The sequence below is a fragment of the Grampus griseus genome (assembly GCF_964374135.1).
Source record: "Grampus griseus genome assembly, chromosome: 6".
NCBI lineage: Eukaryota > Metazoa > Chordata > Mammalia > Artiodactyla > Delphinidae > Grampus > Grampus griseus.
In genome coordinates, this window is record NC_139000.1 from 109,042,623 (window position 1) to 109,060,579 (window position 17,957).

At 47.3% G+C, this 17,957-nt stretch overlaps 1 protein-coding gene across 3 annotated transcripts in view; it reads right to left on the reverse strand.

The window, feature by feature from the left end:
* GALNT7 (polypeptide N-acetylgalactosaminyltransferase 7) overlaps window positions 1-14,339 on the reverse strand; it is a 117,910-nt gene extending 103,571 nt beyond the window's left edge. For all 3 annotated transcript variants that reach the window (XM_082656359.1, XM_082656358.1, XM_082656357.1), the window contains exon 1: window positions 14,173-14,339. In XM_082656359.1, the coding sequence (XP_082512485.1) occupies window positions 14,173-14,298 (126 nt within the window). In that variant the 5' untranslated portion in view covers window positions 14,299-14,339. The remainder of the gene's footprint in view (window positions 1-14,172) is intronic.
* Between the last annotated feature and the right edge of the window lie 3,618 nt (window positions 14,340-17,957).

Sequence of the window (17,957 nt, forward strand, 5' to 3'; positions counted from 1 at the left end):
GCCTTCCCTAGGAATCTTTTCTCATTAATTCTGCACTGATTTGGGTTTTTCATAATCTCAGTGACAGAGTCAGAAGAAACCACCAGTGAAGTATCAGATTATTTCAAAACCACGAGGCTACCGAATGTCTGGACCCTAAACAGGGCTTGTCCTTACTTGCCTAGCACACAGTTTACACGACAGAAACGTTACGATCAGGAGTTGGGTAGGCTCTGAGGCTGCACCAGGAAATAAACTTCCCCACAGCACAGACGTGACCTCCACTACCTCCTGGTGACTGGCCTACACGGCGAAATTCTAAGCCGAGTATTCCTGGGCTTCAGGTCTCTTCCGCTTGGGCCAAATATCCAATACATTTTAATTCCTTACAACGCCCGGGACAGGAAGCATTTACAAAGCCTTGTAAATCATCCAGATGTAGGCCCAGTATCCTTAGAACCTCAGCGAAGTCTCTCAGAGAAGAAACTGTAGTCGTATAAATCCCAAATAACGCTAGCTTTCCCTCCCCAAACCGAGTTTTCCCACCTTTCTTTCTGATACTCACTAACCTTCGCTGCAGCAGTAAGTCTGGCATCTAGGAGATGGGTCCTTACAACACCCCAGGGGCCCCCGATGGACCCGCCGTCCACTCCCTGAACACACTCGACATTCTCTGGGCGGGCAAAGGGGATTCCGAGTGGTGGTGAGCAGATCGGAATGCAGATTTCTCTGGCTTTCTGCTTCACCACAAACCAGTCAAAGCCTGCTGGTTTTGTTTGTTGTTTTACTTTTCTGGGTGTCAGTCACTATTACAAATATTTTTTTTTTTTTTTGCGGTACGCGGGCCTCTCACTGTTGTGGCCTCTCCTGTTGCGGAGCACAGGCTCCGGACGCGCAGGCTCAGCGGCCATGGCTCACGGGCCCAGCCGCTCCGCGGCATGTGGGATCCTCCCGGACCGGGGCACGAACCCGCGTCCCCTGCATCGGCAGGCGGACTCTCAACCACTGCGCCACCAGGGAAGCCCTACAAATATGTTTTTAAACGTACACTGTGATATCCTAAATAAAAACAGCTATGAGTAGCAGCACTGTCCCATGGATTTAGGAAGCAAGTGAATCAAATATACATCTAAATGGAAGGCACGAGAAACAAATCAGGGACCCGACCTAATATGGCACTGCACATTTTCTGATTTTTTTTTTTTTTTACCACCTAAAGACTCTGACAAGTGGATAATTTGTCACCTGATGAGAGATGGTGGGAATGGAGAGAAGTCGATTGAAACTTCCACTTGCAGGGTATTAACATGTCAAAGTACCAATAGCATGGTTTAAAAATTTTTTTTCAAAAATGTTAGCAAGTAACGTTGCACGCTCCACTTAGTAATTTAAATTTGATTCGAATTTCGTCACTGCATATATGAGGCGATTTAAAATTTTAAGCCCATGCCAACCAAGGAAAATCTGCAGTCCTTTGGCAGAAAGGAATCTCCTACAAGAAAAGCAAATCTCTAACGTTACTTCCATTCCAAGTCAATAGTTCACAAGATGAAACAGCTTCTTAGAGCATCTTGTTAAAAAAAAAAGTGAGGCATGTAAGAGTTGTGGGGAGAGGATGCACAGCAGTAACAGAAAGAGCAAAAAGGTTAAAAAGAGAGAGAGAAAAGGTTCATTTCATTGTCTGTAATTTTAAAAAGGAAATTTTATTTTATCATTAGCACTGACTCATCACAAGAGTTATGGGTAGAACAGACGACTGTGAAGGTTCAGTTATCTTTAATTTAAAAGAATTGGGTATTTTCAGAAAATGCAACCTCTGTGTGTTAAAAAAAATTCTGAGTAAGCTGCTGGCCTCACCATTCAGAGGCAACATGCTGGGTGCCCAAATGGCAGGCTGGATTTTTCTAGCTACTCAGTGGTCAATAAAATATATGACTGACGTTTTTAACCCTGAAGGAATTATTCTCACATTTGGCACCCACTGGGACCCAAAGACACCGACCAACCACTCCATAAATGTCTCATAACCAGAGAAGGAAATCCCCTGTCCCAAGGGAGGAAAAAGTAGTTGAACAGATTTCAGTTTTCATGAAGAACTGAAAAAACTGTAGAAAAGGTATGGCAATTCACTAGGAAACAAAAATGCTGAACAAATACAAATATATTACCTTTGCTGTTACCTTAAGTTTGCTTTTCTGTAATATTAAAAATCATCTCTTCCTTAACTGTCACGACTATTTCCTTTTGGCTACTCTTTCTGCATTGTATCTATCCTTCTAAGCCATAAATCACTACACAGAGATGTTTGCTTTCAAACACAAGTACCTGTTATTTAAGTTAAAGAAGGAGATGCAAATCAGAACACAGGTTACAAGCCACTCACTTTATCTTCAGGAAGTGATTTTTGCCAACACAGAACAAAGATTTTAGCGTCTACTTTTCTCTTAGTGTTACCAGTTAACTGAGCAGAGATCAAGGATGACAACTGCCTCTTAGGAAACAGGACTGTACACTGTGAAACTATTTATTAGACTCTGGCTGCAATTTTCTTCCATTCAGTCACAGGTACAGGCTGGCACTCTTCCCGCGGCAGTAACTCATGGAAAGGAAAATGAAACCACGTTCATTAAAGCCTTCCTCAGATTTCAAAGGGGACGCTGGAGAGAGAATCTGAGAATACCCGTGTAGAACACACGTCCTCTGACACATACTTCAGGCCACGCCAGTGCCTCTTTACTCAAGCTGGGAAGCAAGCAGAACCTGGGGAAAGCCTGGCATTTGGGGCTCTATCATCTTTGCAGGTTTGATGTCGCTCTTCAAAGTTTTCGAGGTTAACAACTGTGCTTACGTGTGCTCTACATTTATTTTAAAATAGAAGTTATATGTGCCATGGTTTGGAGTCTAAATGCTAATTATAAAAAGAAGCGTAAGAGTTATCTCAATTTCACACAGAAAATGTATTCCTTTAAAACACCAAGGTACTTGGAAATCATCCTCTTTTAACACATTTTTAGAATAGAGAATTTTAGAAAACTATTTGCTAAAAGTATTTTTCTCTTGACTACCCACTAAGATCTCCCTGGACTGTAAGCAAATTTATTTTAATTGGCCACCACAATGGAAACACTCTCGTGTAAACTTTTTTTTTTTTTAATTTAACTTTTATTTTGTTTGGATGCACTGGGTCTTCGTTGCTGTGTGCAGGCTTTCTCTAGTTGCGGCGAGCGGGGGCTACTCATCCTTGCGGTGCGTGGGCTTTTCATTGCGGTGGCTTCTCTCATTGCGGAGCACAGGCTCTAGGTGTGTAGGCTTCAGTAGTTGCAGCACGCGGGCTCAATAGTTGCGGCACGCGGGCTCAGTAGTTGCAGCACATGGGCCCTAGAGCACATGGGTTTCAGTAGTTGCAGTGCATGGGCTCAGTTGTTGTGGCTCACAGGCTCTAGAGCGCAGGCTCAGTAGTTGTGGCACACGGGCTTACTTGCTCTGCAGCATGTGGCATCTTCCCGGACCAGGGCTTGAACCTGTGTCCCCTGCATTAGCAGGCAGATTCTTAACCACTGCGCCACCAGGGAAGTCCCCCACAGGATTCTTTTGTAAATACTGGACTTCGAATTTCCCCGAGTCCATCACGCAGAGCAAGTTAATGAAACTGCATGCCTATATTTCCCCATTCTATCAATCCTTTGCTTAAATGCTAAAATGTAATTATATATTTTAAGTGATCAAAACTTCCAATCTTGACAGTGATCTTTTAGCTTAAAAAACTAAACCCTCTACCAGAGTAGAAAAATCTGCATGTGTAACTTAATGAGATTTCAGTCATTTCCATTCCATTACTCTAAAAAGCACTTTGTACTCATTTGTTCTGTATAATTGAGAGCTTATTTGCCAAAAACTCTAATGGATTTTTTAATTCATTTTAAACACTCTGGCAAGAGTTAGCAGATTTTTGAATAGGGGGTTTAAAACACTTTCTTTTAAAAGAAAGGATGTAAAATCCTACACATTGTCAAGGTAACAAATACTAAGACTTACATGGGACACCTTGCTGTACTAGAGACTAAAAGGCTAATTCTGTCAGATTAGTTAAATATTAAGAAGTATGATGATCAAATTGTCTAATAAGAATTGCATGGTAAAATATTAAATTGCATGATGAAATATTGGGAGAAAGGGGCTGGATTTAAATCACCCCAAGTAAGCAGAATTAAAACCTATACCTAAGAATAGTAGAAAATGTCTAAGACAAGTTTTCAAACGGCTGTATAAAGTCAACCTTTGATTTCTCAGGTACACGGGCCATTGCTGACCAACAACTCCAGTCCAGTATAATATACTGCAGGGTAAATTTTTCTAGGCAAATATTTCCCATCACAAACATATTTTTCTTAGCAGCATTAAACAATCAAGCAAACAAAAATATCTTAATTGACTTAACCCCACTTTCCTAAGTCATTTTTGAAACGTTTATACAAGTGCCTAATGAACCATTTATAAATCTGAGTAGCAGCAGAATCTCCCTTCTGATTTTCTGTATCTGGACATCTTTATCCAGGTATCTTTGATACATTCTGGCAAAATGAGGCTCACATGACTCACTTAAGTATATGGATCACTTTGGTTTCTGCTGGGGTTATAAGGGAATTATTTTTCCAATAAGAGACGTTAATAATATGTATATGAAATATTTACTTTAAATTCAGCAGAATAAAATTATTTGAAGTACTATAGTAAATGCTGACAAGTAAAGAACCTCTAGAGCACATTCAAATAGCATGACCAGGGACTTTGTTAACATACTATTGTAACTTATTCTATTTTTTTTTTTCTGTTTAGCCTTTCTAAAGAATTTATCAAAAAAGTTCTCACAGAAGCATAAAGATATTGCGTTCATGTTACGATATCACTTCTCAACAAGTGTAATTCTTAAAATTCTGTAAAACTGTTCACAAGTGTATCTTATCCTGCACTAAGAACCTGAGTCTACTGTTTCACTTCAGTAGCTGGACTCAGTAGCTGGGCTGGTTCGCAATGAAGGGTTCCAGCTGGAAGTCAGACATTCACACGCTTGTGAAGCTACCTGCAAGCCTTGCTCACACTCATCAGAGCGTCTTCTCACAGGGTTTTCTCCTTCTTCTGGTATTTTTATCAAAAGGGAAAATCAAGAGTCAAAGGGTAATTACAGACAATCTCATAAATAAAAACGCTGGCACACCCACCATCTCATAAGAGTGACAAAAAAGTTTTGGCAATGTCTCACTTAATATTTCTTTAAGACATACTTACTCTTTAAATATCAACTCTTTTTATAAGGTGTACACATTACCAGTGAATACCTCAATCTTAAAGCACCTTATAAAATAGTTTATAAAGATAAGAACTACAGATGCTAAAATTAAGCCGGATAATCACTGAACATGTAGCTTACTACTGAGGAGAGCAGCATCCTCCTGAGGCCCAAATGTATTCTTAAACCCAGGGACTCAATAAAAGATTAAGGATGGGGAAAAAAAAGAGATGAGGTCATCTCTGCTATTCTATTCTCATACAGAACTGCTCCCAATAGTATGTGATTTAATTTTAATTCATCCAGTTTAAAACATCCTTGGTAATAACATATTCCAATTGCTCGGCATGGAAGCCTCTTAGCAGGCTTGTTGGTATTGATATAATACTGCAGCTAATTGTACCTTCTAAACTTCGGAAACCAGGCTGTTCTACAGCAATTCTACAAACCTAATTAGATAATGCAAAGTTAAGGTTTTCCTCAAGTTTCACTGTAGCCGTTCTTACACTCAGTGAGCTGGATCAGGCATCCCTACTGGCATGTTTAAATGCTTCTCGGGAGCCACACTTTAAAACACTACAAAGGCCGGGGAGCCCAGAAGGGAATTTATAATGGAGCAAAAATGAGAACATTTCTCATTTTGAAAATATTCAGGATTTTTACCAAATGAAGCAACTGCAAAAAAAAAAATAAAAAATAAAAATAAAAAAAATAAAAAAATGAAGCAACTGCAAGTTACTTCTCCCCTCTCCAAAAAAGACCGAAGCCCTGGGTAAGTGCAGTTCAACTTGTCTCAGGGTTGCTTTTAGGATCATAGCACTGAACCAGAATTAAACCGTAGACCTCATTTCAAAAAACCAACATCACTGAAATGCTGAGCCTACAGTTTTGCTATTGTTTCTTCATTTAGTTACACATCAGCCAAATTAATGTATTATTACAAACTAAAAATTGCCTAATATTCTCAGGATAAAATTCCTTTCCCAACTTCAAATATTAAAATGTTGTTCTAATCACAGCTTTCCAAGTTACCTGGATTTCAGACTAAAAGCATGCCCAAATGCCTAATATGTATTATCATATTTTAATACAATGTGTATATATAGTCTACATTATCAAAATTACATGACTGTGGTTCAGCTTAAAACATATGGACACCTGTGTCTCTATACACACACGAGGTGGGGGTGAGTGGCCTAATTAAGGCAGAACAGAGATAACCCCAAATGTGGGGGAAGTCCTCTTCGGTACTCACGGCTCTCTAGTAAAACCCTTTCTCGATTTGTAGTTTTCCCCTAGGGAAGATGAGTGTTCACCACTTGAACTTCTTTTTTTACCTGAGCCAATGTTCCTGGGCATCGCATTTACCGAGATGCGCTGCAGGCCCTCCTCTACCCCAGGTGCCGGGGGTGGCGCAGCGGGCAGGTGTTCCTGCTTCCACGGCCGCTCGCTACATCCTTCATTCTCGTCAGTTCTTGTCAAATGCTGTGGCACTTGGAATTGCTGGTGGTCGGGCAAGACTCTCCAAGTCATCTGACTTCTGCCCTGAGCCCTCTTTCATCTTTCCTGCTCCCGGCATTTCCCCCGTTCCTCTTTCATGCCCACGTTTTTCTCCTCCGTCCACGCCCTAAGCTACCACTCCAGTACCCAGGCCCCAGACTGGAGCTGGGCTCCTACCCAGGAGCTCACACTTTGCATCCAGCTCTGATGCCCGTTCTGGGCTCCATCTACCCAGCAGACACCTCCACACCACTGACCTGTGGCCTGTAAGCACTTTATGCCCAAACCGCACAAATGTTCTGTCTTACGGACCCCCAACTCTACTTGTGCTCTAGACCAGCACTTCGCCAAGTCTGGTCCCTGGGCCAGCAGCAGCATCACCTGGGAACAGTTAGCAGCGCAAATTCTCTGCCCCACCCCAGACCTCCTGAATCAGAAAGTGCGGGCAGGACGCCAGATGACCCGGGTTTTAAGACACTCTCTGGGCGACTCTGATTCCTGCTCAAGGTTGAGAACTGCCGCTTCAGTCGGTTCTGTTCCTTCTGAGGCATCAGCATCCTCCCTGCCCGTTCCACCAGCACAGCCCCTCCTCCAACCAGCCAAACCGCTAACTCTACCGTCATCATCATCTCTCTCCCCACATATTCATTTCCTTGGTCCCCTCCCGGTTTAGGCTCAGCATGAGCTACAGGGACATTTCTCTCCTCACGGAAATCTGGCCTAGGCACCGCTCCCAGATCACTCCTCGGAGCCAGCCGGAACCATTCACAGTACTCAGTGTTTCAGGGCTCAGACTCCGTTTCTCTCGCCAAGCTCTCTTCCACCCCTCCGGGCCCCGACCCACTCTTCTAGCCACCATTCCCCAGGGTCTGCCGCGATCTTTCCTGCTTCTGCGTGCCCAGGCCCTGTCCCCGCGCTCACCGTCCGACCTGCCCTCCCGGGGACCGCTCTGACTGCACCCCACCCCGTGGCCGGATGCTGCTTTCCCTGTGACCCGGGGACCCAGTAGCTAGTACGATCCTCCTCTCACCCTCTGCAACTGTTATTCGTGCGTCTGGCCCACAGACCTGAGGCAGAAAAGTAATTACTCGTGTTGTTTATCTAGGACAATGCCTGGTGCGATAACCACGTAATTCATCACCCAGCCCAGAGCATCGACGAACCCAGCTCCCACCACCACCTCGACGAACCCAGCTCCCACCACCACCTCGCTGGCCTTCTATCTACTTCTCATGCATTCCTGCCTCCTCCACCCTCAGGGCAGCCCCGCCTGTCCCCTCGGCTGGAGAGGCTCTTTCCTGAGAGCTACATCCGGGACTCAGCTCAGCCATCACCTTCCCCGCCTCCCCCGCGGGGTCCTGGGCCCTTCCCCTCCGCTCATCAGCGCCTCACATGCTTCTCTCCCTGTGAGATGACCTCGCCAGCGTCTCTGCGGGCCCCTTCAACGGTGTCCACAGGAGCTCATCTGTGTTGTTAAAATCTGCGGGAGGTCAGAGGGCACAGCAGAAGTCAGGACTGTGCTGAGACTGACTGTGTAAATGACCTTGGGCAGGGTTCAAGGCTCTGTAACTCAGTGAGGATTACATCAGACTGCATGGGAGGGTTATTGCTACAATTAACACCACACACGCAGAATGCTGACCTGGCACAAAGGACTCACAGATGTGATCTGTTATGACAGCGGTTTTTTTACTACTTTATAGTACCTCCAATGTCTAGAGCAGTAGATGGTACTTCATAGACAACAGGTGTTTTTGAATCCTTGACTCAGGGAATCAGCAGCTGAACGTCACCACGCCCCAACTCCATTTCAAAAGCTTCCAAAAAGCTGCTCTCACTGCTGAATCAGTAAAACCCCAACCCAATTCCTCAGCCTGCCATTCAATACCTTCAAAACAGGGCCTCAACTTACTTTTCCAACCTCCAGTTCCACCACTTGTCGGCCCTCCCTCTGGTCTCACCACATTCCTACCGTCTGGAACCCTGTCGGAACCCCACCGACGCTCCAGGGGAGCTGAATGCCGGGCTCTGGCCTCCGGGCATCCACCTCCTGCAGCTGGGGAGGAACCTCTGGGTGGCGGTGACACCCTCGCGTGTGAGAGGAAATGCAGCCCGTGTCCTCAACACCCCTGCATCCCCGGCGCCAGCCCAGTACCTCCAGTTTCCTCAATTCACTGTTTAGAGCAGGTGGAAGGCTGGAGGCTGGGAGGTGTGGTAACAAGGCTTGATTCCTGAGTGGAAAGAGAATGACTGCTCTTATGGACCAACACCTTCTGTGTGGTTAGTAGGTCATGACCTGAGTAGCATCTTCCTTCCGCCAAAGCTTTCTACTTCCTCTCCAGCATAGCCTCTCCGAGGCCTGGAGCCACGGATGGTGCTTAGTAAACACTCAAGGGATATTCGAAATGTCTGTTGAGTGAATGACAGCCATGTTTACAGTACAAACACCTCTCCCAGTTCTCACAGAATTCTGTCCACGTGGTTAACACATATTCTACCTTCTCACCCTTCCCTCTTCCACCACACGAACTCCAACCATAAAATCATTCCTTTCATAGCCTCAGGCTGTGTCCATTCTACTCTAGAAATTTTAAATTCTGGATTTCACTGCTTTTCTTCTTCTGTCAGATTGTACATTCATTCTTCAGGGATGAAAATTAGAATCTAAAAGATGAACAAAGGCAACAGTCGAGGTTGGAGCTGAATAATCGCAACCATGTTCCAATAGTCACCAGCTGTTCAAATCTTCCTGACCAACCTTTTTTTTAACAAATCAAGTTAGAAGTTACAAATATTCTGTTTACAAATGGCCCAAGCTCAGAATTGTGATGTTCATTCACGATGCATTCCTTTCTTTCTCCCTGCCTCTAATTCACTATTAACAAATCGAAGCCCACACCTTATCTCCCATTCCACGCAGCCGACCCCATCACAAAATAGTTACCCAGATTCAACAGCTCAACAGTTTCCATTCTTTTTTTTTTTTTACTAATAATTGTGCACTCCCCGAATGGCTATTCTAAGCCTTCACCACCCGCTAAGGAAACGTCCTGCGACAGTTCCCATAGCGAGGCTTCCTTACCCAGCTACCAGAGTAAGGATGGAGAAGGAGCTCAGGCCATGTGGGTGCTGCATCCTTTTTTTCAACTAGGATGTGATCCCTTTAAGAACAGGGACTTTTCCTTGAGACTGTCTTGGTATTCTCAGTGGGGGAAGGGGGGTGGTAGTAACAGGATTGATGCCTGACCTTCCAGCACTGGACGGGAAACACTTCCACAGAATGGCAGATACAGCAATTCTCGGGAATGTTTGCATTTCCAGGGTGTAATGAGTGCTTCAGCACCATGGAAGACGAGGGAGAAATTCCATGGGCAGGAAACAGGCATTCTGCCTCCCAAGGACTCAGTGCTTCGCAGGTACCTTTAAGAAACCCGAAAGCTTCTGATTCTCAGCCGCCCAGAGGAACGCACGTGTATGCAAAACTCAGCATTAATTTCAGGAGGCCTATGGAGCCTAAATTTCTTAGACTTGGTAATCAGGGAGTTTTTAACTGCAAGGGTGGGGGAGGACAGCAAAATGAAATGAAAGCTAATCCCAGGGCATTTCACTTGGGGAACTGAAACAACAGTGACCTCTTAAGACACTACATTTCTTCTAAGTGATAGCTCCATCCCTAATAAACAAGCTTCCATTTGAAACAGAAATCTCATGGTCAAGGGCAGAGCTTTTCTGGTTGCAGCGGATCATCGCTGAGATAAAAGGCTTTGTTAAGGTAGAACCTGACTGACTGGGTGATCAATTCAGTCACAGCCTCATTAAGCAATGTTCCTTCCCACTGGTCTTAGCTTATCCCATAAAACCTCTCCATCTAGCAATGGATGCTCTGTGCCTAAGTGGCATTAATAGTTTGAGTCAAGTAACATTTGCACATACAGAGAGCTGCCGGTTTACATGCAGCTTCTCACGAGTACTGAATTTGCTGTTAAAGAGCCACTGAAGGTCTTTCAACATCTCCATTCCAGACCTGTATTTTCAGAGACTAATGATTCAACGTTAAACACTCAGCGCCGAAACCCGGGAGAATGGTCTGGGAAATACTATAATTTATTAATTAAAGGTACTGTCTACACTTTGCAAGTGCTAAACAGATGGTTTTAATAAATGCTGACCTTAAAATATTCAGAGGACAAAGCCTAAGATGATAAGCCTTCCCATTATAACCATAAAACATAACATCAGAACGTATGGATTTTGTCTTCAGAACCTTCCATGTAATAAACAATGTCATCCTACCGCCTATCGGGTGCCTCTGGACACCTTCCTTCTCCTTCACTCCCACATGCAGACACCTAGTCCTGGTGCCTCTGCATCTTCGTTTAATAGCTCTTGAATCAACTGACTTTTCTCTCCTTCCACCGTCACCCTGCCAATGCCATCAACATCACGTTTCACCTGGGCTATTATAACCTCCAACAGGATTCCTATCTGCTCTAAACCAATTCAGCTAGAGTGGTCTTTTCAAAGCACAAATCTCAGCCCACCTCTCCCCTATTTAAAAATCCTTCAACGAGCTCCATCCTTGGAGTTAATGGCTGCTCTAAAGACCTGATTCCTGGCATGGTCTCTCTGAACCCTCGCCTTCCATCTTGTAATTACGCTGGCCTTCTTCCACTGCCTCAGCTCACCATGCTACCTCCTACCTCAGGACCTTTGCACATACTTCTCCCTCTCAGGGGTGTCCCCCTCTCATACCCAGATCAACAGATTTCAAATCTGCAGATTTCAACTCAAAAGCCATTTCTTCAGGTAAGGCTTTATATGACCAAGTTCCTCCATTTTCTTACCCCCTATGGGTTTTTTTTTTCATAGCATGTGGTGGCACAATTTTTATTTACAGATTTGTGAAATCTTGATTAATGTGATTTTTGACCCACTAGCCTACAAGATCCATGAGTTTAGGAGCAAGGAGTACTTTCTTAACAACTAGCACCAGGACATGGGAGGTACTCAAAAATGTTTGTTGAATAAATCAAATCGTATACAACAGAGTACAATTTGAACGGTAAGATCACTTTTCACATCATTCACATCAGAGAAACAGCAAGAGGCCCGGAGATGGGAAAGCGAAAATAAATGTGTTCCTCTTGTCTTGACCACAGGTGACGCATTTTGCTGGGCAGATCTAAAGGAGGAAGTAGTCCAGGGAAAAAAAAGCACCAGGCTACGGCAGACTTTTGTGCCTGGAACACTGAAAGTATGAGGCAAAAACCTGCACAGGGTGGACCCACCAGGACCAGCTTGCTAGAATAGAAGCATAACCTGTATTTGGTAAATGGGATTGTCCTAGACTATCTCAGGCCATTTATCAGAATCCAAAAAAGCCCTATACATGGATTAGTGTTAAGGAGAGGCAGGTGTTTCACAGTGAGTGGAGTATGTGTAATCATAATCAGAGTCAGAATTTTCCCGAAAGGAGATGTCCTTCTACTGCTGTATTTCAGAAACATTTAGGTTAGCTTTTATTAAAGGGAGGCAATAGTCCCTTATTTATGCTTTTATAATTTATAAGCTATACCTTAACTTGCTTAGTTAATATTTACCCACAAACTTAATAAAAGGGTCTGGCTCTCCACATACATAAAGCGTTCTTCTTAAATTGTTTGAAAGTCTTAAAAAGCTAGCTTCAGTCTTTGGCAAATGACAGAAATTACCCTGGACCCACCGACAAACTTTATCCAATAAGTTGGACCAAAAATCAAGTTATAACCACCTCCTACAGCTATTAAATGAGCTCGTGGCTCAGTACTTGTACCAGCACTAATATAATATTTCAGAGGAAATAGGCATTGGGGCTGACGCTCCATCACCCCTTTAGAAGACTTGTTATCTGAACTGCAGAACATTCTGAATATGGCTAGTTCTGTCACTCTTTCCTCAATTTCTTCCCCCAGGAAATAGCATCTTTATGTCTTTATTAGCTCTCAGTATAAAGGCCATTTGATCACAAATGCTTTCAAACAACTGCAATATTCAGTCGTCCTTTCTCAATAAGTCATTTTGAAGCAAAATCATAAAGAGGTCACCATCACTCCATGAGAGCTGAGGGACTTAAAACCACAAACACATTCAAAAGGAAAACTGGGTACTTTTTATTACCATTAACTTAGATGACTTAGACGGGAATCCACCCCAGACGTTATAAAGAGATTCCAGTGCCGTTGTGTCTTCAAATACACACTAAAACTTAAGAGTAAATCTCAAGCGTAAACCTTCCCTCATCACAGGGGCAGGAGCAGATAAGGGAATCTCTTCCTACGATTCTTAGTGTTGAAAGGACGCCTTCTCCCTCTACTTCCAGACGCTAACTTTCCAAAAGGAAAGTTAATAAAGGCGACCCCTCGGATGCAATGCAGACGCTGTTTGCACAAGGCGCTGGCAGCAGCACAGCTGCCCAGCCCCCGAGCCCCCGGCTCCCGCGTCCCAGGGGAAGGAGGGGCGCGGCCATAAAGGCGGGCAGGTCGGGCCGGGGGCGCGGCCGGGTCAGCGGGGCCGCAGCCCGGGGCCCGGGGCCCAGGTCACCCACGTCCCGGGGCGCCGACGGAGCCCCACAGACCGGCAGAGTCGGGCGGCGGACAGCGCGTCCGGAGGAGCCCTCGGCGCGGGCGTCGACCGCACAAGTTAGTTTGGCGGCCCTGCGGCCCGGCCGCAACCGGGGGAGGGAAGAGGGGAGGAGAGGCGGGCTCCGGCCCGACGGGGCGGCCGATGGAGGGGGCTCCGGGGCGGTGGTCCGCAGGCGGGCGAGAGCGGCCGCCGGGAAGGGAGGGGGGGAGCGGGGGAGCGGGAGGCGGAGGGAGGCCGGTCCTGGGCGAGGCCTCGGCCGCGCATCGCCAGTCTCGGCGCCGAAGCCGAGGGGGCGGCGCTCTCCGCGGAGCCGGAGGCGGGGCCGCGCGTTCCCACCCGGGCTGGCAGCCGGGGGCGCCGGAGACCGGGAAGAGGGGGGCGCCCCGGACGCGCGGGGGCGGCCAGACCCAGGGGCCTGGTCCGCACCGGCGGTGGCGGCGGCCGCGGCCCCTCGCCTCCGTCAGGCATGCGCGCGCCACAGGCCGCAGTCCGGACCAGCCCCGCGTCCCCGGCTGCTGCCGCGGCGGTCCTGGCCCGGCCCTTCTCTCCTCCAGCCCGCGTTCCAGGTGCGGAGGGCGGCCACCGAGCCCCCCCCGCAGCGCGGGGCGGGGTGGCGCGGGGAGGTGCGGTGGGGGCTGGGACCGGACGCGGGGTTCGGGGCCCCCACCCGCCCGTCGCGCCACCTGCGGAGCCCGCGCTCGACCCGCCGACCCCGCTCCCGCCAGGCGCGCGAACAAAACAAGTTGCAGCTCTCCGCCGCCGGAGGGGGCGGGCGGGTCACTCACCCTCATCCTGCTCAGCGGGCTCGGCTCGTCCGGCCGCGGGGATAGGGAGGACCAGAGGACCACCAGCACCAGGAAGCTGCCCACCACCAGCAAACTGCGTAAGAGGAGCCCGATCTTCAGCCTCATCTTCCTCCGGCGGCGAGAGGCGCACAGCCGGGCGCAGCCGCCGCCACCGCTCTCCCCTCCCTCCTTCCCCCTCCGCGCTCGCCGCCTCCTCCTCCCGCCCCCGCCGCCCGGCGGCCGCCCTCCTCGCCTCCGATCCGGAACTCCCCTCGCCTGGCGGGCCGCCCCACCCCCGCTCTCCCCTCCCTCCCCCGGCCGCTCCCGCCCCCACGCCCTCGCTGGGCGGCCCCCGGCCGGTCCGCAGCCCCTTCCCCGCCGCTGTCCACCCGACCCCCCCAGGTCCTGCTACCATGCGACTAACTTACACTCTCCCCAGGTCTGTCCTCAGCCTCGGCCCCACCGCTCAGCCCTAAAAGCTGCCCGGGTCCCCAACTTTTATTGTCCTTTCGGGCTGTAACTCGGGCCTTAACGCCGGGCCCCCGGCCCCCGCCGCGGGGCGGGCGGGAAGGAAACCAGGAAGTCGCGGCGGCCGTTGCCGCAGCTCCACGTGGCTGATTTATAGCTGGGAGGATATTTCCTTATTGATTGTGCTCGCTTCTTCACACGGCTCCTTAAGGAGCAGGATTTGTATCCGAAAGGCCCAGGTGTGATGTGCAAATATCACCGGACCCCAGGAGCTCTACTTGGAAAGAGGGTAGTACGTCGCTGTCTCAGAGCTAATTAGAAGAAAAACAACCTAGTGGGAATAAGCAATACCAACCTTGTTCAAGGGCTAAGTTTCTATTCCTAGGACCGAGGATTTCGGGGTTTGTAAAACAATACTCAAAAAAAAAAAAATACTCCACCCTCGTCGCCTCCTTCAGACCCGATTTTTGCCGCTTGATGGAGGTTCCTTGATTTCTGTTTTTCAAAAGCCTTTCAGAAGCCTGAGACCTACATTACACGGGAAAGGGTATTGACAAATGTTTAGCCAGATGCCCTGGCCGGAGGAAATAATTTTTGTGCCCATATCTCCCAACAAAGATGTCAGTCGCCTCTATTGCCAGATGCACGTGATTATGTTATCAGTGTGACCCCGTATCTGCCTAATTCAAGTTGAACAGAATGTTTAATATCTTCTCTTAAGTTTTAGGATGGTAAAAGTTGATCCTTCTTCCTTAATATTGTCTCCTATCTGCAGGTACTTTAAAACAAGTGAAACCCGGTTATTTAAATTTCTAGAATGAAATAGAGAATGTCATTCAGGATAGATAAAGAATTGTACCAGACCAACTCCATGTGCTTCATGGTTTGGGTTACACTACCTAGTATATTGGGGATTTCTGTAGATGCCAATCATTTCAGAATTCCCACGAAATATTTGCAGTGAACAATAGGGGGAAATGTAGAATGGCTGACAATATGGTCAGGTCTGTTCTTGGCTGGATAATTGTGCAGAGTAATGCATGTAAGCCCAATACATACAGCACCTGGAGGGCTGTCATGGGTTGAATACAAGTCACTGTCTGACTCAGCATTTTTATCAACTACTTAAATCAAAACCAGTTGCTTTTCATATAGGACGAGGGAGACTGCTGAAGACCTTTTTTTTTTTTTTTTGATGAAAAAGACCTGGACTTTAATTTGATTGATAAAGTATGAACCGGCTGGGTAATGTAGAAAGCTACTGCCCCACTCCTGAGTCAATTCAGGTCCATGTGGGGACCCAGGCATCACCTGTACCCAGGTGATTCTGACCCAGCTCATCTGTGCACCACCTTCAGAGAAACAGTGAAAGGAAGGGGTGCTTGGGGAAAGGTTTATTTAAATAACTGTGGAAAGCAGGAACAAGATCATTTGTGGACCCAACTTGGGCTGTTCACAGTGGGGAGGGCTCCTTTGCAAAGCAGACGTCCTTAGACAGAGACTGGGCTTGGAGGAGGTGACCTTCAAGGGATCTTACTCCTATCACATGAGGGAATAATTCCATTTGAAGTCAGCAGCCGAAGTCTTCCAGGAGTAATGAAACCTTCTGTTTGTGCTCTCATTTGCGCAGTCAGAGGAGACAGCTTTTGATTATTAAGAAAATAGGAAGCTTTATTTTTACTCTTATGGGCATAGTCGGGCAGGTGTGCAAATTGAAAGTGGTCCTTATCACTCCCTCAGGCAATCAGAAGGATTCTTGGGCAGAAATGGTATTCAGAGATGACCCTGCCACCCTCTTTAAGTTTTGCACAGAGAACTTAAAATACGTGTGAAAGGACACAAAATTAGAAATTGACCAGTGGGTATATGGTTGTAAAAGCCCAGGCTCCTCTGAGTCCTAGCAATGTTTTTTTTGTTTGTTTTTTTTTTGCGTTACGCAGGCCTCTCCCATTGTGGAGCACAGGCTCCGGACGCGCAGGCTCAGCGGCCATGGCTCACGGGCCCAGCCGCTCCGCGGCATGTGCGATCTTCCCGGACCAGGGCACGAACCCGTGTCCCCTGCATCTGCAGGCGGACTCTCAACCACCGCGTCACCAGGGAAGCCCCTAGCAATGTTTAAAAGAAACTCAAAGTATAAAATACAAGCCTGTTGCAGCATTTGCAAGGAGGCAGCCTCAGCAGAGTTGACCCAACGCTTTAGAAAATGAGGAGCTACATGCATCCAAAGCTTAGTTCATGGTCAGTCACTTAACCTCTCTGCACCTTGGGCTCTTGTCTGCCGGACAGTGATTGCAATACTCACCTCACAATATCATCAAAAGGAATAATGGAGGTCAAGTACATATGCAAATATAAAGTACAGATAGAGTAATGGGGCAAGTCTCAGTGTGTCTGGGTGCAATTTGTTTTTTCTTAATGAATACTACAGTTACAATATGACAGGGATTGTTGTAGGGGAATACTTCTGGTTTGTCTAACCCGGGGTTCGCCGGGAAAGAGGGTTGAGACCAGAACTTAATTGGAGGGACACGGGACGGCCAAGAGAGCCTTGTCCTCTGTCAGGTTATGGTGGCTCATGTGTCATGTGGCAGGTGGTGACATGGTGTCTTCAGCTGGGGGCTCCACAGTAATGGGGGAAAGATAATTCTTTTGAAGGCCTGGTGTTTGCAGGATGCTTCACACGTGTTACTGCATTTAATCTTTACGCCACGTGAGTGGGGCTGACGTCACCATTGTTCTCAAGCTGGGATTCAAAGCAGACTAGATTTCTAGAGAAATCAGATTTTTAGAGATTAGATTTCTAGTCTCAGAATTCGTGTGGCTGCGTCCATGCTCCTTGCCAAGCTGGGCTAGCCTTCTGGGCCCGGAATATAAATGTTCTTAGGATGCAAAAGGTCAGGGCCTCAAGATTCGTTGCTTTTAAATTCTTCCCCTGTCTGCTCTGTCCGAGGGGAACCCACCATGAGGAGCTGCGCCCTTGCCGGGGCTGCTGTTTAGAGGTGAGATGCCCGCTCCGGGGGTCTAACCACTCCTTCCTTCCTTCTTTATCCTGCAGCCAAGCTGAATATCTGAGTTGCTAAGTGTGTCTTGAACTCCCTTTGCTTCCGGGCGGGGGATTCTTTTTGCCTGAAGTGACACAAAAGCTTTCCCATGCTTCCTCCCGAATCCCTCACATCCCCCAGGGCCCTCCCCACCAACACACTGGGACCGGTACCCTGCTGGGTGCTCTACCTCTCCCTCCCTGATAATTACATAAGGTATGTGAGGACGGAGCCTTGTCTGTCCAGTTCATCCTTGTATCCCGTTTGTAGAAAGGG